At 37.4% G+C, this 22,138-nt stretch overlaps 1 protein-coding gene across 1 annotated transcript in view; it reads left to right on the top strand.

Annotated features, from left to right (window-relative positions):
- The window catches only part of ZNF569 (zinc finger protein 569), a 60,137-nt gene that overhangs the window by 5,717 nt on the left and 32,282 nt on the right, over positions 1–22,138 (top strand). Inside the window, exon 3 of the mRNA XM_073885226.1 lies at positions 10,495–10,552. Within this exon, the coding sequence (XP_073741327.1) occupies positions 10,495–10,552 (58 nt within the window). The remainder of the gene's footprint in view (positions 1–10,494; positions 10,553–22,138) is intronic.

The following is a 22,138-nucleotide window of genomic DNA, read 5'->3' as shown; positions in this document are numbered from 1 at the left end:
GAGCCGAAGGCAGACGCTTAACCATCTGAGCCACCCAGGCGCCCCCAATTTCCATGTTTTTTTAATCTCACTGTTCTCAGCTCATCTTAAATTTGAAGATTGGCTTGACAAGTTGAATAAAAAACGTTTTTTGAATTGTTATTGGAATTATATTAATTTTATAGGTAATATTGGGAAAAGTGTTATTTTTATCATGCTCACTTCTATTTTTAAGCATATTTATTAACACTACTTTTATGAACATCAATAAATTGAATAAATTTTCTTGATTAGGCTCTTACACAGCTTTTGTTTGTAATATTCCTAGTACCTTAGTATTTTTCTTGCTTTTGTGATTGTGAATAGGTTAGTTATAATGCCACACAGATCTCCTACTGTGTTTAATTCACCTCTCCTGTTTAAGCATTTAATTGGTTGTAACCTTTGACTATTTTCCAGAATTGCTGTAAGGTTGATTCTGACAGGTTTTGCCAGCTCTTTCAGTTTCTGGGCAGACATGGAAGCCTAGAGTTTCCTACTCTTACATTTTTGCTGATGTCACTCCTATTCCTTTACTTTTAACCTATCTGAATGTTTATATTTAAAATGTGTTTCTTGTAGGCACATATAGTTGGATCTTGGTATAAGTAGGCTCCACGCCCAGATTGGAGTCCTACATGGGGCTTGAACTCATGACCCTGAGATCTAGACCTGAGCTGAGCTCAAGAGTCGGACACTTAACTTACTGAGCCACCTAGGCACCCCAGGTTCTTGGTGTTTTTATCCACTTAGCAATCTCTGTTTTTTCATTGGTGTGTTTAGACCATTTAGACTTAATATGATTATTTATATAGTTGGATTAATATCAACCATCTTTGTAACTGTTTTCTATTTGCTCCATTTGCTATTTCTTTTTTTCCCTTCCTTTTTTTTTTTTTTTAAAGATTTATTTATTTATTTTGAGAGAGGGAGAATGAGAGAGAGAGAGAGTACATGAGAGCAGGGAGGGTTAGAGGGAGAAGCAGGCCTCTCACCGAGCAGGGAGCCTGATGCGGGACTCCAGGATCATGACCTGAGCCGAAGGCAGTCGCTTAACCAACTGAGCCACCCAGGACTTCTGTTTTTCACTGAGCATTTTGTATGTTTCCATTTTGCCTACTGTTTTACTATATCTTATCCTTTTAAGAAGAAAATTTGGTGTTACTCTAGATTTTACAATATATATCTTTAATCCGTGTTCACTTTCAAAATGCTATAGTACTTTGGATATAGTGCAGGGAACTTTATAACAGAATACAGTGGACCCTTAAACAACGTGGGAGTTAGGGGTGTCAAGCCCTGAGCAGTCAAAAATCCACCTATAATTTTTGACTCCCCCAAAACTTAACTACTAATAGCCTACTGTTGACCAGAAGCCTTACTGACAAAACAAACTGTTGATTAACACATTTTTTTAAGTTATCTGTATTATACACTGTATTCTTACAGTAAAGTAAGCTGGAGAAAAGGTTAAGAACATCATGAGGAAGAGAAAATACATTTACAGTACTGTACTGCATTTATTGAAAAATATCCCTATATAAATAGACCTACACAGTTCAAACCTGCGTTGTTCAAGGGTTGACTGTATTCCCAAGTCCACCCTCTCATTCCTGTCATCATTTCACTCATGCATGTGCTATAATCACCTAATGCATATAAGCACCTAATCACCTAGTACGATTATTTCTTTAAATAAACATCTTTTTATTTATTTAAAGGTTTTATTTATTTATTATAGAGAGAGTGCATGAGCAAGGGGAGGGGCAGAGGGAGAGGAAGAAGCAGACCCCGCTGAGCTCAGTCTCAGGACCCTGAGATAATGACCTGAGCTGAAGTCAGATGCTTAACCAACTGAGCCACCCAGGCCCCCCAGTAAACATTATCTTTTATTTTTTTTATTTTTATATTTAAAGATTTTATTTATTTATTCATGAGAGACAGAGAGAGAGAGAGAGAGGCAGAGGGAGAAGCAGGCTCCCAAGGAGCAGGGAGCCCGATGTGGGACTCGATCCCAGGACTCTGGGATCATGACCTGAGCCAAAGGCAGACGCTTAACCATGTGAGCCACCCAGGCGCACAAACATTATCTTTTAGATAAATTAAGAATGAAAGAGCCAGAAGATTTTATTTTACCTTCATTATTCCTTCTCTGATGTGCTGCTTTTCTTTATGTAGGTCCAAGTTTCTGACCTATATCATTTTTCTTCTGCCTAAAGAAGGCAGACACTTAACCGACTGAGCCACCCAGGTGTCCCTATTTCTCCTTCACTTTTTAAAAGACGTTTTTATTTAAATTCCAGTTAACATACTGTATAATATTAGTTTCCTTCACTTTTGAAGGGTAATTTTGTTGGGTAGTGAATTCTAGGTTGGTGGGATTTTCTTTTAATACTTTAAATATTTTACTCCACTCTTGTTTTGTTTATATGGTTTCTGATGAGAATTCTGCTGTAATTCTTATGCTTGTGGCTCTATCCATAAGTTGTTCTTTTTCTCTGGCTTCTTTGATCATTTCTCTCCCTTTTTTTCTTTTGGTTTTCTTTAATTTCAGTATGATATGCCTGGGTATGGATTTTTGGTATTTACCCTGCTTGGTGTTTTTTGAGCATCCTGAATATGGGAGTAAAATAGATCCAGAGAGAGAGAGATCTCTCAGTCAAGGGATAAAGTAGTTCTTAATTTGACTTCTTTAAGGACAAGAAGGAATTGGTTTACTGAATGATGGAGCTGATCAGTAATCAGGAGAGGGTTTCCAGGTGGTGGGGAAATGATATACAGTGGCTTTTAAGGGAACAAGTGCTCTTTTTTTTTTTCTTAGCTTTTTAAAAAAATTTTTTTAAATGTGAGTATAGTTGACAAATGCTCTCTACTTTTAAAGACACATAATTATAAATGGCACATCCTGCATGTGATTTAAACATTTGTTGTCAAATGGAATCCACAGACACATGAGAGTAGTGGAGTGAAGACTGGGGAAGAGTTGGGGTGGTGGTGGAAATAAAATACTCAGTTATCCACCATGGAGCCACATCCCCAGTGTGTAAGTTAGCTCAGGCTATCTAGAGAATTGTGTAAATGTAGCCAGAGGTAGGGCTCTCAATGATTTTTGGATATTAGGCAAAATTTGGATTCAGGCAGGCATAGATGGTGATGGTGGTGGTGGTGATGCCTAAATTGTTATGTGTATTTTAACTGTATTGGAGCTCATTTTAGGAGGTAATAATACATGGTAGTTCAGAAATTGAACAAATTGCTATATATCACAGTAAGTTCTTTGCAGAGGAGGAAGAAAAATAACATTTGCAATGAATAGCACATCTTGTCTGAGATGTTATGACAACTATAGCACAAAGGATGGGAGGGAGGAATTTGGAATGGATCATTATAAATTTACTCTAGTACAAGTAAAGCAGTGTAGTATATTGTAAAACCTAGGGAAACCACTAACATTTTTTTAAAGAGGTACAAATAATAATTCAGTACAAGAGAAAAATGGAATAATAAAAAGTACTCAATTAAGCCAAGCCAAAGCAGAAAATGTGGGGACAAAGAAACGGAACAAATGGAGCAAATAGAAAACAGCAAAGATGATAAATTTTAATCCAGCTATACCAATGATTATGTTAAATGTTGATCTAAACACACCAGTTAAAAGATAAAGATGTTTAGCAACATTGGATAAGAGATCTCCTAAATGCTGTTTACAAGAAACCCATTTTAAATATAAAGATTGATGCATTGAGAGGAAATGACAGAGAAAAATATATCAAAGATGTATGAACCAAAAGGAAGATAGAGTAGCAGTTTTAATATTAGACAAGTAGATTTCAAAACAAGGAATATTATCAGGGATGAAAAGAGACATTATATCATGATAAAGGGGTCACTTCTCTAAGAAGACATGACAGTTCCAAAATGTAGGTGTAGCTAACAAATGAAACAAAACCGGATAGAACCCTAAGGAGAAATAGACAAATGCACACTTATAATTGGGAGCTTTAAAGCTCCTCTCTCAGTAATTGATTGAGAAAAGGAGGCAAAAGGTCAGTAAGGTTATAGAAGAACTGACAAACATTTATCAGCCAACATTCAAGTGTTTAATGTCAATTTTTTGGTGTTCAGATATTAATGATCTTTATAGAGCACTCCACCCAACCAGAGCAAAATATGTGTCTTCCTCAAGTACACATGAACATTCACTAAGATAGATCATACTCTGGGCCATAAAACAAACTTTAGCAATTTCAAATCAATAGAAGCCATTTAAAATGTGTTCTCAGACCATACCAGAATAAAGCTAGAAATCAGGAACAGAAAGATATCTGGGTCATCTTCAAACACTTGGAAATTAAACAACATACTTCTAAATAGCCCATGAGTCAAAGAGGAAATCTCACAGGAAATTAAAAAATATTTTGAATGGAAATGCAACATATCATAACATGTGGGACAGCTAACTCAGTACTTAGAGGGAAATTCATAGTACTAAAATGCTATAAGTAATTAGAAAAAGCTCAAATCAGTACTGACTTCCACTTAAGAACTATGGGAGAAAAGGAGCAAATTAAACCCAAAGCAAATAAAAAGAAATGGATATTAAAGACTACAGCAGAATTCAGTAAAATTGAAAACAAATAATGGAGAAAATCAGCAAACCAAAATTAGTCCTTTGAAAAGATCAATAAAATTGTTAAACCTCTGGATGGTCTGACCATGAGAAAAGGAGAAAACACAAATTGCCATTTTTGGAGTTGAAAGACAGGGTCTCACTCACCTGACAGACCTTGAAAGGACAGTAAAGGAATACTACAAATACTCAAAGTCCATGAATTCTCCAATGGACCCACAACTATATGGTCAACTATCTTCAAGAAAGCAGGAAAGACTATCCAATGGAAAAAAGAAAGTCTCTTCAATAAGTGTCTTAGGTAATGGGTACTTTTTTTGAAAGACACAAACTACCAATATTTACTCAGTAAGAAATAACCTGAATCATTGTATTATTAATGAAATTGAATTTGTTGTTTAAAAACCTATGATACCAAAAGCAACAAATTAAAAACAAACGAGACTACATAAAACTAAAAAGCTTATGCATAGCAAAGGAAACCAACAAAATGAAAAGGCAGTCTACTACAGGGGAGAAAATATCTGCAAATCACATACCCATAAGGAGTTAATATCCAAAATATATAAAGAACTCATAAAACTCAATAGCAAAAAACCCCACACTATCCAATTTTAAAAATGGGCAGGAGATCTGAATAGACATTTTTCCAAAAAAGACATACATATGGCCAACAGATACATAAAAAGATAAAGTGATATTCAGTGATTAGTGATCTTCAGTGATTAGGGAAATGCAAATCAGAGCCACAATAAGGTGTCACCTCACACCTGTTAGAATGGCTGTTATTGAAAAGATAAGGAATAACAAGTGTTGGCAAGGATGGGGAGAAAAGGAAACACTTATGCATTGTTGATGGGAACGTAAATTGCTAGAGCCAGTATGGAAAATAGTATGGAGACTCCTCAATAAAAATAGAAATGCCATATGATCAGCAATACCACTTCTTGGTATTTATCTGAAGAAAACAAAAACACTAACTTAGAAAGATATATGTAACTCCATGTTTGTTGCAGCATTATTTACGATAGCCAAGATATTGGATGCAACCTAAGTGTCCCACTGATAGATGAATAGGTAAAGAAAATTGTGTGTGTGTGTGTGTGTGTGTGTGTGTGTGTGTGAATGAATGTATACATGCATACAATGGGATATTATTCAGCCATAAGAAAGAATGAAATCTTGCCATTTGTGACAACATGGATGAACCTTGAGGGCATTATGCTAAGTGAAATAAGTATGTGAAAGAGAAGTACTGTATGATTTCACTTATATGTGAAATCTAAAAAAAAAATAAAAAAACAAACACCACCCTAAAATACCAAGCTCATAGATAAAGAGAACAGAGTGGTGGTTGCCAGAGGCAGAGCGTAGGGTAGAGGATGAGAGAAATAGGTGAAGGTCGTCAAAAGGTACAGCCTTCTGGTTTTAAGTCCTAGGGATGTAATGTACAGCATGGTGACTATAGTTAACAGTACCGTATTGCATATGTGAAAGTTGCTAAGAGAGTAGATCTTAAAAGTTTTCACATAATAAAAAAATTCTTGTAACTATGTAAGGTGTTAGATATTAACTGGACTTATTTTGGTGATCCTTTCACAATGTACTCAAATATTGAATCATATTGTACACCTGAAACCTATATAATGCCATATATCACTTATACTTTTTTTTTTTTAAGATTTTATTTGACAGAGGGAGTCAGCACAATCAGGAAGAGCAGGAGAGGGAGAAGCAGGCTCCCCGCTTAGCAGAGAGTCTGATGCAGGGCTTGATCCCAGGACCCTTGGGATCCTGACCTGCGCCAAAGGCAGACAGACCCTTAACTGCTTGAGCCACCCAGGCGCCTCTCAATTATATCTTAATAAACAAAAAGACTTTCTAAAAAGGAAACTACACACCCGGATAATTTCACAAGTGAAATAGCAAACATCTAAGGAAGAAATCATAACAATAGTATATAAGCTTTTCCAGGAAGTAAAAGAAGCGGAACACTTTCCAATTCATGTTATGAGACCAGCCTTACCCTGATATCAAAACCAGACAGAGACATTACAAGAAAAGAAAACTGCAAACTAGTATTTCTCATGGACTTAGAAACAAAAATCCTCAACATTGAATTGAAAAATTGAATCTACCAGTATAAAAAGGATAATATAACATGTCTAAATAGGTTCATTTTGGAAATACAAGATAATTTTTTTAAAGATTCTTTTAGAGAGAGAACATAAACAGGGAGAGACAATCCTCAAGCAGACTCCCCACTGAGTGGGGAGCTCAACACAGGGCTCAGTCCCAGGACCCTGAGATCATGACCTAAGCCAATATCAAGAGTTGGCCACTTAACCAACTGAGGCACCCAGGTGCCCCCAAGATAAATTTTAAGTTCATTATTTGAAAATTAGTTACTGTAATTCACCAGAAGAGACTAAAGAAGTACTGTATGATCATCTTGATAGATGCAAAAGAAGCACTTGACAAAATTCAATATTTATTCATGAAAAAAATAATTCTCAGCAAATGAACAGAAGGAAATGTTCTTTACTAAAGATTAAACAAAACAAAACAAAAAAACACCCAAATCCTAGAGCTTATATTGTACTTAGTGCTGAGATAATGCTTTACTTCTAAGACTGGCAAAAAAGTGAAGATGTCCTCTGACACCACCATTGTTCATCATTGTTTTGGAAGTCCTAACTAGTGCAGTAAAGCAAGAGAAAGATAAAGGCATACAAATCAGAGAGGAAGAAAGAGTTGTTTCTATTGCAGACAACACAATTATTTAGATAGAAAACCTCAAACTACAAAAAAGTTCCTAGACCTCTTAAATGAATTTAGCATGGTTGTAGGATACATAATCAGTATATAAAGTTAAATCATTTTTATATTCCAGCAATGAGCAATTGGAGTTTGAAATAAAAATTTATTAGCATGCCCCAAAATAAAATACTTAAAAATAAATCTCACAGAATATGTGTAGGCAGGGGCGTCTGGGTGGCTCAGTCGTTAATTGTCTGCCTTCGGCTCAGGTCATGATCCCAGGGTCCTGGGATCAAGCCCCACATCGGGTTCTCTGCTCAGCGGGAAGCCTGCTTCTCCCTCTCCCACTCCCCCTGCTTGTGTTCCCTCTCTCGCTCTGTGTCAAATAAATAAAATCTTAAAAAAAAAATATGTGTAGGCACTATATGCTGAAAACAAACAAAAAACTGTGATGAATAAAAAATAAGTGGAGAAATATACTATATTCATGGATTGGAAGACTCATTTTTTCATTTCTCTTTAATTTGATCTATAGATTAAACACAATCCCAATCACATTCCTAGCAATCTTTTTTATAGGTATCTATGAGGATGGAGGTGGAACCCAAAATGGAAGGCAGAATGAGACATTTATTTACCTGTACTATTATATAAATGTAGGACATAACTGTTGAAGGTGACAGAGGAGAAACCCTCGTTAAAAGCTCTCATTTCTTTTCCTCATTTGTAAGTCCTTAACAAAATATAAAGTCATTTTTGTTGAACCATCTAGTTCACATACTGTTGCTATTAGAAATTCTTTTTTTTTTTAGGATTTTATTTATTTATTTGAGAAAGAGAGCAGAGCAGGGGGAGGGAAAAAGAGAGGGTTAGAGGAAGGGGAAGGGGGAGAGGGGAGAGAGAATCTCAAGTAGATTCCCCCCCTGAGTGGGAGTCCAATGCAGGGCATGATCCCAGCACCCTGAGATCGTGACCTGAGCCTGATGTGGGGCTCAGTCCCAGGACCCTAAGATCATGACCTGAGCTGAAGTCACATGCCTAACTGACTGAGCCACCCAGACACCCCTGCTGCTATTAGAAATTCTATGATGAAATCCATCATGGGGCACCTGGGTTGTTCCATTGGTTAAGCATCTGCCTTCAGCTCAGGTCATGATCCCAGGGTCCTGGAACAAGCCCCATATCGGGCTGTCTGCTCAGCGGGGAGCCTGCTTCTCCCTCTCCCTCTGCCTGCTGCTCTGCCTGCTTGTGCTTTCTCTGTCAAATAAATAAAATCTTAAAAGAAAATCCATCATTAGGTGCTTCAGAGAAATTAATGGAGTCATTTTTCCCCCACTTTCTGTTTCTTGCCTTGAGAAATTCAATGATTTAGGGAAGGAGAGTTGGGGGAGTCCTAACTGGTGTCCACTCTTAAGCTAGTTGATGACTTCAATTCACTGTAAGCAGTTGCTCTTAATATAATAATTCCTCTTTTAATCTGTGCCCACATAGACCCATGCCCATTACTAGAACTGGAACAGTCCTGACAACAGAATATGCTGGTATACACCCCCAGGTCCAAGGGGCTGCTATGTTCAGGAGATAATATGCAGAAAAAATAAATAACATATCACAAATTTTTCCATAACCCTTCTCCCCTAATAAATACCTTAACTCCTGTTAGCCAATATTGTGTCACATTGTAACTCGTAGCTGCAAGGGATGCTAGGAAAGTGTGTAACCAGAAAAGGGGAATAGGATTACTTTCACTGACCCAGATCAGTCATGATTCATCCCTAGGAGGAGGTATATTGCCCTGTGAAAAATCAAGGTTTAGTTTTTAAGGAGTAAGGTGAGGACAGTGGCTATTGTTGGCAACATTATCTGCCACATATGGCTTGGAATATGCTGGTTCTCTATCCTTAGCAAGGTATCAGATTTTCTTTACAGGATTTTGCACTGTTGTTGCTGGGGAACTGCTGAGACACCCATCTTATTCTGCTGTCCTCTTTTAAAGATTGATTATGATGGTTCTAAGAATGTGGGGTTCCCAGGGTCACAGTGCTTATTAGTGGTAGAGAGACTAGAAAGCAAATCTCAGGTCACTGTTCTTTTCCACTATAATTCATCTGTTCTAGCGATTTTTTAAAAAGATACTTTTAAGAAAAAACTTCAGATGAGTGACAAAAATTAATTACAAGCCAACAACAACCAAAAAAAATTTTTTGCTGAATAAATTAATAGATTAATTTTCCTTAATCAAATTAAAACTGGGAAAGGGACGGTGCATGGGGACAGGGGAGGACATCTGTGCTGTTCATTATCCACTGTAGTATTGCTTGAATTGATTGCAATGATATGTGTTTTCTTGATTAAATTTTATTTTGGGGAAAATATGTGAATTTTATTTTAAAAAACGAAACAGTGCTACTAGACTTGTAATAATATGAAAAACTATACCCTGTTTCTGTTTTCCCCATCCCTAATTGCTGTTCTCAAAGAGAAGCACTTTCAGCTCCTAAGTGTGATTTCTTATATTTCTTCAGTTTTTCCAAATCATGTTTATGTTGTTATTATTTGACACTTTTCAGATTTATATTTATATATTTTACTATGGCAAATAAGAATTTAACTCTCTTAGCACCACCAATATCTCTGATACTCATCACTCAGACACAAACTTCTCCTTACTCCTTCCTTGAAATATGTTACCATTTTGGTTAAATTCCCATTTAGTTGTTAATGTCTCAATACTTTAAAATACCTTAGGTATTTTGTAAATTTCATAATTTTCTTGGTTATGTTCTTTCATGAAGCTATATATCTTCCTGTTCCTTGTGAACTGTTTTTTTCCCTGATACAGAACTATTGACAAATTCATGGGACATCTCTCACATACGAACTTTTATTCTTATCCACCTTATGCCTAAGCAATATGTGATCATACCAGTCATCCTTACACCTATCAGTACCTCTGGTATGAATATTCTTGGCCTTTCTGATGGATCCAAGAATCATTTACAGGGTGACCTTTAGTCCACCTTGTGGGTGCAGGTTCTGAAACCACAAAGCATGCCTGATCTAATGGCTTTTCTTCTCTTTCCCAGTTCTGCCTTTTCAAGCCCTGTCTTTTACCAGAAAGAAGAGGAAATGACTGAATCCCAGGTAAATTTTAAGTAGTATATTTGTTCTCTGCCTTATTCTACAGTGTAGTTTAAAAGAATTATAGTAATCCATATAGTAAATTGGAAAATCCTCTATAGATAAAGCTTTTTCAGAGGAAATAGAGTTGGAAGATTAAGACCAGGGAAGAGTTAAAATATGGTAATGCAGGGATGCCTGGGTGGCTCAGTTGTTAAGGGTCTGCCTTAGGCTCAGGTCTTGGTCCCAGGGTCCTGGGATTGAGCCCCACACTGCTGCTCAGGCTCCCTGCTCACGCTTGGCAGGAAACCTGCTTCTCCCTCTCCCACTCTCCCTGCTTGTGTTCCCTCTCTCGCTGTCTCTCTATCTGTCGAACATCACTGTCTCTCTATCTGTCAAATAAATAAATAAAATCTTTAAAAAAAATATGGTGATGCAGAAAGGTGTTCATTCAGAGAGATTAAAGTTGGGCTTCAGTTTTCAATTTCATTATTATAGGTGAAACAAACTAGAGCAAAAAATTCATTACATAATTTGCATTGTAAATAAGGATTAAAATGAACTTTTCTTAGGAGAAGTAAGCTTTCCTTTGGTACCTAGGGCAATAAATATATTATAGTGTGACCTCTTGTAGTTGACAAACCCAGCTATTTTGATGATCTGTTTTGATAAAGGATAAAATAAAGAATATATGTTAAAATAGACAGCATTGGAAAGAATGCAAATGAAGATTATCAGAAAAAGGAATAAATTATCCCTTTCATTCAATGGAAGACCACACAACAATTTAAAAAAAAAATGGCAGATACTGGTTACTCACAACAATAAAGATAAATTTCACAAACATTGGAGTGAGCGAATCCAGAAACAAAATAGATGGTTCTATTTATATGAAGTTTGAAAGCTGGGGAAACTAATCTCTTGTGCTAGAAATCAGGATAGTAGTTACCCCTAAAAGGATGTTAACTGGGAAGGGATATGAGAGAATCTTCTGGAGTGCTGAAAATGTGGTTATTTTGACCTGATTACATAAATATTTAAATGTATAAAAATGTATCATGTTGTACACTTAAGATTAGTGCATCTTAGGGGCGCCTGGCTGGCTCAGTCAGTAGAGCATGTGACACTTGATCTTGCGGTTGTGAGTTTGAGCCGCACATTGGGTGCAGAGATTACTTAAAAATAAAATCTTAAAAAAAAAATTAGTGCATTTTACCACATTATTCTATATGTATCATACATAATTTTAAAGAATACTAGAATATCTGAAGAAATAGATGAGATATGTGTCTCTCAAATGACTCTACATAATTATATTTTTCAATGAGTATTTGCTACAGATTGGGCCACAGTCTAATAATTTCTGGTAAATTATTATAATTTTAGGCACTGAAATGTGAACAGAAAATATGTTTTATTTCGTTTACTGGTGTGTCTCCAGCCCCTAGGACATTCTATGCCTGGTATGCATAGTTTTTGTGAATATTTGTGGTTTTAGTGACTTGAATCCATGGTTCCTTGTTTATTTTACTCTTAAAGTAAGTGATATCGGGACGCCTGGGTGGCTCAGTCTGTTAAGCATCTGCCTTCAGCTCATGTCATGATCTCAGGATCCTGGGATCAAGCCCTGCATTGGAGGCCCGGGGCTCCCTGCTCAGCAAGATGTCTGCTTCTCCCTTGGCCCCTCCCCCCTGCTTATGCCCTCTCTCTCAAATAAATAAAAATCTTAAAAAAAAAAAAAAAAGTTGATGTCTGCCTCCTCTTCAAGGATAAGTCCTTTTCCTCAGAACTTCATCCTTCATACTTCCTTTGGAATCTTTCTCTTTACAGATTTATCCTGCACTCTTAGCTATTAAACATATCTCACTTTACTGCTATTTCACCCTCAGCTCAAAGCTTTCATATACTGAGATATATCTTTCTTTGATTATGTGTCCCAATTAGCAGCTTCTCTACTTATCCATTTTTTTCTTCAAACTCAGTTAATTTTCAAAGTGAACACTGTAACTTACAAAAGCAATAGATCAGGAATTAGAACATTACCCTAACAGCCATGAGATTTCTTCTGCACCTTTCCAAGGTCATCACCCCTATCCCAGGGCTAAGCACTATTCAACTTATATCACCACAGATTATCTCTGCCTAAGTTTGAACATTATTAATGTATATACTCTATGTCTGGCTTCTTTTGCCTAATACTATGTTTGTCAGATTCATGTTGAATTATTGCATGTATTTGTAGTTTGGTTAATTTCATTGCTTTATATTATTCAATTATGTGAATAAAATACAATTTTATTTATCCATTCTATTATTGATTGCCATTTAGGTAGTTTTTATTTGAGGGCAATTACAAATATTATTGCTATGAACTTTCTTGTGAATGTCTTTTGTTGCACATATGTACACATTCTTTTGTATGTAAACCAAAAGAATTGCTGAGTTATAGGTCACATACATAGGTTACCTTTTATTGATACTGCCAAGCAGTTTTCCAAAGTGGTTGTCCAAAATTTCACTTTAAAAGAAAGGAAAAGTCTGTGTTAATATCAGGTAAGATAAAAGTCAAACGTAAGCTTTAAACAAAAAGAACAGTGTTTTAAAATGGGTGCAATAGATAATAAAGATAAATAGTTTAGGACTGCTTCCTTATCAAATAACCTGCAGCAAATTTACTATAAGGAACACTGAAAATAAAAAGATACATATCAGTAGGGAAACTTTCATCTGTCTTAGCTCATGCTAGATGAGCTAGACAAAAAAATAAATATATATCTACCAATAATAATTTGATAGAGCTAATAGATTAAGATAGCTTATAGCCTGGAAACAGTTACTATCTCTTATTTGGATATGAAATAACCTAGAAACTGACCGTGTATTAGGTGTGAATAAAATTCAATAAATTTCAAAAGAGGGGTGCCTGGGTGGCTCAGTTGTTAAGCGTCTGTCTTCGGCTCAGGTCCTGATCCCCAGGTCCTGGGATCGAGCCCCGCGTCAGGCTCCCTGCTCAGCAGGAAGCCTGCTTCTCCCTCTCGCACTCCCCCTGCTTGTGTTCCCTCTCTCACTGTCTTTCTCTCTGTCAAATAAATAAAATCTTTAAAAATTGTCTTTTCCAAAGTAGAAACTATACATGGCAATAGTTCCACAATGCAATTAAATATGAAGTTAATAATAAAAGATTCAAAAAGAAAAACATTCACATGGAATTTTTTTTAACTAGCATAAGCAACTCAGATCAGTGGGGACATAAAAATTTGTTACAGAACATCTTGAAAAATAACAGAGGAAAACCTACAGGCTGAAAAAATATGTTAATAAACGTAAAAAAATGAGAGTAAATGAACAAAACACACCATTCTAGTAATTAGAAACAAAATGAGAAAATTAAAAAAGGAATTGGTAAGAATAAAGTTCAAGTCAGTGAGTTAGAAAAACACAAAATAGAACTAATAAAGAGCTGCTTCTTCCTCTGTCTCTCTTGTTTTTCTTCTTTATTATTTTAAAATCTAGGAAGAGGTAGGAGAAGTAGAATAAGCAGCCACATACCCAGCTCCCCAAATGAGCATGTTTTAATATTTTGTCATTTTGCCTCAGGATTTTTTTCAACAAAATAATCAGAATATTACAGATACTTTGTCCCCAGAGGCAGTCACTCTATCTGTATCCATAGAGTTCATGGTTTTATATTTTTACCACATAAATTTGTATATATGAACACTACTTTTTTTTTTTTTAAAGATTTTATTTATTCATGAGAGACAGAGGAGGAGAGAGTGAGAGGGAGAGAGAGAGAGAGGGAGAAGCAGAGGGAGAAGCAGGCTCCCAAGGAGCAGGGAGCCCGATGCGGGACTCGATCCCAGGACCCCGGGATCATGACCTGAGCCGAAGGCAGACGCTTAACGACTGAGCCACCCAGGCGCCCTATATGAACACTACTTAATGTTGCTCTGTGTTTTAGATTTTTTAAATAACTGGGAACCTGGGCGCCTGGGTGGCTCAGTAGGTTAAGCGACTGCCTTCGGCTCAGGTCATGATCCTGGAGTCCTGGGATTGAGTCCCACATCGGGTTCCCTTCTCAGCAGGGAGTCTGCTTCTCCCTGATTCTCTTCCCTCTCATGCTCTCTATCTCTCATTCTCTCTCTCTCTCAAATAAATAAATAAATAACTGGGAACCTGATGGACTTACAGTTTTGCAACTCATCTTTGTTTTCCACTCTACATTGTGTTTTCAGACTTATTCATGTTAATATATGTCTTTCTGACTTTATGTCCTTTTCCATTGTTTTGATTTCCTGTGTCAATCCCACACTATCTTAATTACCATATCTATTTTATAAGTCTTGATCTGATAATGCAAGTGAATCCTCCATCTTTTTCAGCATTGCCTTAGCTGTTTGTAGCTATTTATATTTCCTTATAAATTTTAGAATTAGTCTATTTCCACAATTAAAACTGCTGAGAATTTGACACTGAATTATGCTTACAAATATATTATCTGCAAATGAACAGTTTTATTCATTTTAAACCCTCATGCCCCCTTTTTTTTCTTGCCTAATTTTGATTGTTAAACATAATAGAATGTTGAATAGATGTGGTAGTGAGTGATCTTTGTCCCATATACTTAGGGGTATATATTCAGTAATTCATGAGTAAGTATGATAATTTGGTGTAGGTATTTTTCTAAATAATCTTCTGGTTCAAGGAAATTTCCTTTTTTTTTTTTAAAGATTTTTTTTTAATTTATTTATTCATGAGAGAGGAGGAGAGAGAGGGGGGTAGAGAGAGAGAGAGAGAGAGAGAAGCAGAGGGAGAAGCAGGCTCCCAAGGAGCAGGGAGCCCGATGCGGGACTCGATCCCAGGACCCTGGGATCATGACCTGAGCCGAAGACAGACGCTCAACCATCTGAGCCACCCAGGCACCCAAGGAAATTTCCTTTTATTCCTAGTCTGCTAAGAGTGTCATAAATTGGTGTTAAGTTTTGTCAAATACTTGTATATATGATCTTGATCAATGTTTTCTCCGTTTTTCTGTTAATTTTGTCAACTACAAAACTAACCCTGGTGGGTGTATACCCACTTGGGTATTTTTTTTTCCTGGAGAGTGAATACAGTAATTTATAATAAGGTATATTTGACAGATATCAGAACTTTTTTTTTTTTTAAAGATTTTATTTATTTGACAGAGAGAGACACAGCGAGAGAGGGAACACAAGCAGGGGGAGTGCGAGAGGGAGAAGCAGGCCCCCCCGCAGAGCAGGGAGCCCGATGCAGGGCTCGATCCCAGGACCCCGGGATCATGACCTGAGCCAAAGGCAGATATGCTTGACGACTGAGCCACCCAGGTGCCCCCAGAACTTTCTTGAAAGCAGATTTTTGTAGGTTGACGTCTGGCATTAGAAGTTAGGGTGGAACCAAGATATAAGTGCCTTGCAAACTTGTTTTATTTAGCAGAGTTCCTGTAGCGCCTACCACAAGTACTCAGTGAATGCTCTTTGGACAGAGATGTCCAAAACTATGAAGATGAATTTTGCCCAATGCCAGTGCTATTCTAGTAAAGTCAATTTTGTGCTTATAAATTCTTTAGAGAATTTGAACATTGTCTGACTCTCATTTACCTCCTCACATCTTACTCCATATTTTTTGTCCATTAACTTTATTCAGTGATTTCATATGTATAAGGGTCACAGAATTACTCATACTACACTGAGATGTGCATTAAAAATATAGTTTATTAAAAATATGTTCTGATACCCTTTATGAGTTCTGTTTAATAGAATGAAAAAAAGCTAGTTTTAAAGCAGTCTGGTTCGAAACTTAGTACATTAGTAAATTGTTTCTTTGAATAATTAGTCATTCAGATTCCCCTCTGTACCCCCATCCTCTATTAAGGTGGTGTCTGAGGTATGGAAAAAGATCTTTATAACTTGGGAAGGAGGATGGTCCCTGGTCCCTTCATGAATGTGAGCTGGCTGGTCTCCAGTGAATCTGCTTTAGCTGGCTCCTTTCTTTTGGCATTCTATAGCTGATGAATTTGTGTTATGTTTCATCTCAGTCATGGTACAAGAGCCTCTCCTTTTCAACTGTCCTCCTTTAGATCTTGCTCCCTCCATAGATTTCTTGAGTCTCTGTCATGTCCTTCAAAGAGTTTCTGGATTCCATATATCCCACAACCTGTGGGGCCCCCTTGTCTTCTGCAAGGGCCCTATCACACCCTACTCAGGATGTATGCTACAATGGGAACCAAAGGCTATTTAACGTCCTTCCAACTTGACCATGACACTTTGCCCTCTTAACTACTGCGTATCTGACTCCACCTTAATGTGCTGGAGTGTGGGGAGTTCTGAGCACATACTTAACATATTTAACTGCCTACCTTTCTATGTCCATGGTCTGTCTTTTCTCTCCCAGGCCTCCAAGGGGAAGGAGGTTTTCCTCTTCCAATTTACCCTCTTTTTCAGTAGAACTAAAATGGAAAAAGGGCACAAGAAATAGGGAAACCTAATATAGATACACATATTTGGAGTCTGTGTGAAGCCTGACATAGTATAAAGGAAGGCCATGGAAGGGCCCGGGATATTGATGACAAAGTGGATCTATTCAGAAGTAAGAAAATTAGGCACTAGAGAAAGAATATCCCATTTTGTACTTTTCTTGCCATATTATCTGTTTTTCATCTGGAAATAATAGGTTCATTTCTCCAGAAACATAGAGCAGAGTGCCTAGGAAAATTAAATTGACAAGCCTACTGTGTACTCCGCATTTGGCTAAGTCCTTTACTTGAGCTACTCATTTTTTCATGAGGATTTTAACTAATGTTTGGTGTCACTTCCTTTGAGTCTGAGGAACTTGCTTTATTATTTCTGGTGAGGCCAGCCTGCTGTGAATTCTCTGTTTTTGTTTATCTGGAAATATATTTCATATTCCTTTTCTTAAGGTGAAATTCACAGAATATAAAATAAATATTTTAAATCAAACGATTCAGTGGCATTCACTGTGCCATTCACAATGTTGTGCAGCCACCATCTCTATCTAGTTGCAAAACATTTTCATTACTCTAAAATAAAACCCCATGTTAAGCATTTACTCCCCCATCCCATTCTCCCCCTAGCCCTTGGCAACCACCAGTCTGCATTATGTCTCTATAAAATTGCCTATTTTGTATAATTCATATAAGTAGAATCATAAAATATGTTACCTTTTATGTCTCGCTTATTTACTATAATCAGCTTTATTTTTGAAAGATCACTTTGCTAGATATATGATTGTTAGTTGAGGGACACCTGGGAAGCATAGTTGGTTAAGCATCTGACTCTTGGTTTTGGCTCTGGTCATGATCTCAGGGTTGTGAGATCAAGCCCCGCCTTGGGCTCTGCACTGAGCGTAGTCTACTTGGGAATCTCTGTCTGCTTCCCTTCCTGCCTCCCCACCCCCCATGCATGCGCGTGCTCTTTCTCTCTCTCTGTAAAATAAGTAAATCTTTTTTTTATTATGTTAATCACCATACATTACATCATTAGTTTCTGATGTAGTGTTCCGTGATTCATTGTTTGCTGTACCACCCAGTGCTCCATGCAGAATGTGCCCTCTTTAATACCCATCACCAGGTTATCCCCTTCTCCCACCCAGCCCCTCTAGAACCCTCAGTTTGTTTTTCAGAGTCCATAGTCTCTCATGGTTCGTCTCCCCTTCCGATTTCCCCCCCATTCATTCTTCCCCTCCTGCTATCTTCTTCTTCTTTTTTTTTTTTTTAACATACACTGTATTATTTGCTTCAGAGGTACAGATCTGTGATTCAACAGTCTTGCACAATTCACAGCACTCACCATAGCACATACCCTCCCCAGTGTCTATCACCCAGCCCCCCATCCCTCCCATCCCCCACCACTCCAGCAACCCTCAGTTTGTTTCCTGAGATTAAGAATTCCTCATATCAGTGAGGTCATATGATACATGTCTTTCTCTGATTGACTTATTTCGCTCAGCATAATACCCTCCAGTTCCATCCACGTCGTGGCACATGGCAAGATTTCATTCTTTTTGATGGCTGCATAATACTCCATTGTATATATATACCACATCTTCTTTATCCATTCATCTGTCGATGGACATCTTGGCTCTTTCCACACTTTGGCTATTGTGGACATTGCTGCTATAAACATTGGGGTGCACATACCCCTTCGGATCCCTACATTTGTATCTTTGGGGTAAATACCCAGTAGTGCAATTGCTGGATCGTATGGTAGCTCTGTTTTCAACTTTTTGAGGAACCTCCATACTGTTTTCCAGAGTGGCTGCACCAGCTTGCATTCCCACCAACAGTGTAGGAGGGTTCCCCTTTCTCCGCATCCCCGCCAACATCTGTCATTACCTGACTTGTTAATTTTAGCCATTCTGACTGGTGTGAGGTGATATCTGATTGAGGATTTGATTTGGATTTCCCTGATGCCGAGCGATGTTGAGCACTTTTTCATGTGTCTGTTGGCCGTTTGGATGTCTTCTTTGGAAAAATGTCTGTTCATGTCTTCTGCCCACTTCTTGATTGGATCGTTTGTTCTTTGGGTGTTGAGTTTAAGAAGTTCTTTATAGATTTTGGATACTAGCCCTTTATCTGATATGTCATTTGCAAATATCTTCTCCCATTCTGTCAGTTGTCTTTTGGTTTTGTTGACTGTTTCTTTCGCTGTGCAAAAACTTTTTATTTTGATGAGGTACCAGTAGTTCATTTTTGCCCTTGCTTCCCTTGCCTTTGGCGATGTTTCTCGGAAGAAGTTGCTGCGGCTGAGGTCGAAGAGGTTGCTGCCTGTGTTCTCCTTTAGCATTTTGATGGACTCCTGTCTCACATTTAGGTCTTTCAACCATTTTGAGTCTGTTTTTGTGTGTGGTGTAAGGAAATGGTCCAGTTTCATTCTTCTGCATGTGGCTGTCAAATTTTCCCAACACTTTTTGTTGAAGAGACTGTCTTTTTTCCATTGGATGTTCTTTCCAGCTTTGTTGAAGATTAGTTGACCCTCGAGTTGAGGGTCCATTTCTGGGTTCTCGATTCTGTTCCATTGATATATGTGTCTGTTTTTGTGCCAGTACCATACTGTCTTGATGATGACAGCTTTGTAATAGAGCTGGAAGTCCGGAATTGTGATGCCGCCAGCTTTGCTTTTCTTTTTCAACATTCCTCTGGCTATTCGAGGTCTTTTCTGGTTCCATACAAATTTTAGGATTATTTGTTCCATTTCTTTGAAAAAAGTGGATGGTATTTTGATGGGGATTGCATTGACTGTGTAGATTGCTCTAGGTAGCATTGACATCCTCACAATATTTGTTCTTCCAGTCCATGAGCATGGAATGTTTTTCCATTTCTTTGTGTCTTCCTCAATTTCTTTCATGAGTATTTTATAGTTTTCTGAGTACAGATTCTTTGCTTCTTTGGTTAGATTTATTCCTAGGTATCTTATGGTTTTGGGTACAATTATAAATGGGATTGACTCCTTAATTTCTCTTTCTTCTGTCTTGTTGGTGTATAGGAATGCCACTGATTTCTGTGCATTGATTTTATATCCTGCCACTTCACTGAATTCCTGGATGAGTTCTAGCAGTTTTGGGGTGGAGTCTTTTGGGTTTTCCACATAAAGTATCATATCATCTGCAAAGAGTGAGAGTTTGACTTCTTTTTTGCCAATTTGGATGCCTTTTATTTCTTTCTGTTGTCTGATTACTGTGGCTAGGACTTCTAATACTATGTTGAATAGCAGTGGTGATAGTGGACATCCCTGCCGTGTTCCTGACCTTATTGGGAAAGCTCTCAGTTTTTCCCCATTGAGAATGATATTCGCTGTGGGTTTTTCATAGATGGCTTTTATGATATTGAGGTATGTACCCTCTATCCCTATACTCTGAAGAGTTTTAATCAAGAAATGATGCTGTACTTTGTCAAATGCTTTTTCTGCATCGATTGAGAGGATCATATGTTTCTTGTTCTTTCTTTTATTAATGTATTGTATCACATTGATTTGCAGATGTTGAACCAACCGTGCAGCCCAGGGATAAATCCCACTTGGTCGTGGTGAATAATCCTTTTAATGTACTGTTGGATCCTATTGGCTAGTATTTTGGTGAGAATTTTTGCATCCCTGTTCATCAAGGATATTGGTCTGTTATTTTCCTTTTTGATGGGGTCTTTGTCTGGTTTGGTGATCAAGGTATTGGTGGCCTCATAAAACAAGTTTGGAAGTTTTCCTTCCATTTCTATTTTTTGGAACAGTTTCAGAAGAATAGGTATTAATTCTTCTTTAAATGTTTGGTAGAATTCCCCTGGGAAGTCATCTGGCCCTGCACTTTTGTTGGGAGATTTTTGATGACTGCTTTAATTTCCTTAGTGGTTATAGGTCTGTTCAGGTTTTCTATTTCTTCCTGGTTCAGTTTTGGTAGTTGATACATCTCTAGGAATGCATCGATTTCGTCCAGATTATCTCATTTGCTGGCATAGAGTTGCTCATAATATGTTCTTATAATTGTTTGTATTTCTTTGGTGTTGGTTGTGATCTCTCTTTCATTCGTGATTTTGTTGATTTGGGTCCTTTCTCTTTTCTTTTTGATAAGTCTGGCCAGGGGTTTATCAGTCTTGTTAATTCTTTCAAAGAAGCAGCTCCTTGTTTTGTTGATCTGTTCTACTGTTCTTTTGGTTTCTAGTTCATTGATTTCTGCTCTGATCTTTATTATTTCTCTTCTCCTGCTGGGTTTAGGCTTTATTTGCTGTTCTCTCTCCAGCTCCTTTAGGTGTAGGGTTAGGTTGTGTATTTGAGACCTTTCTTGTTTCTTGAGAAAGGCTTTGCTATATACTTTCCTCTTAGGACTGCCTTTGCTGTATCCCAAAGATTTTGGACAGTTGTGTTTTCATTTTCATTTGTTTCCATGAATTTTTTAAATTCTTCTCTAATTTCCTGGTTGACCCATTCATTCTTCAGTAGGATGCTCTTTAGCCTCCATGTATTTGAGTTCTTTCCAACTTTCATCTTGTGATTGAGTTCTAGTTTCAAAGCATTGTGGTCTGAAAATATGCACGGAATGATCCCAGTCTTTTGGTACCGGTTGAGACCTGATTTGGGACCTAGGATGCAATCTATTCTGGAGAATGTTCCATGGGCACTAGAGAAGAATGTGTATTCTGTTGCTTTGGGATGGAGTGTTCTGAATATATCTGTGAAGTCCATTTAGTCCAGTGTGTCATTTAAAGTCTTTATTTCCTTGTTGATCTTTTGCTTAGATGATCTGTCCATTTCAGTGAGGGGGGTGTTAAAGTCCCCCACTATTATTGTATTGTTGTCATTGTGTTTCTTTGCTTTTGTTATTAATTGCCTTATATAATTGGCTGCTCCCATGTTAGGGGCATAGATATTTACAATTGTTAGATCTTCTTGTTGGATAGACCCTTTAAGTAGGATATAGTGTCCTTCCTCATCTCTTATTACAGTCTTTGGTTTAAAATCTAATTTGTCTGATATAAGGATTGCCACCCCAGCTTTCTTTTGGTGTCCATTAGCATGGTAAATGGTTTTCCACCCCCTCACTTTCAATGTGGGGGTGTCTTTGGGTCTAAAATGAGTCTCTTGCAGA

The sequence above is a fragment of the Callorhinus ursinus genome, unplaced genomic scaffold (genome assembly GCF_003265705.2).
Source record: "Callorhinus ursinus isolate GAN/ISIS: 27379988/994484 unplaced genomic scaffold, GSC_fseal_2.0 scaffold61, whole genome shotgun sequence".
In the NCBI taxonomy this organism is placed as follows: domain Eukaryota; kingdom Metazoa; phylum Chordata; class Mammalia; order Carnivora; family Otariidae; genus Callorhinus; species Callorhinus ursinus.
The sequence above is the reverse complement of the archived record's forward strand: the minus strand, read 5'-3'. Positions and strand labels throughout refer to the sequence as shown.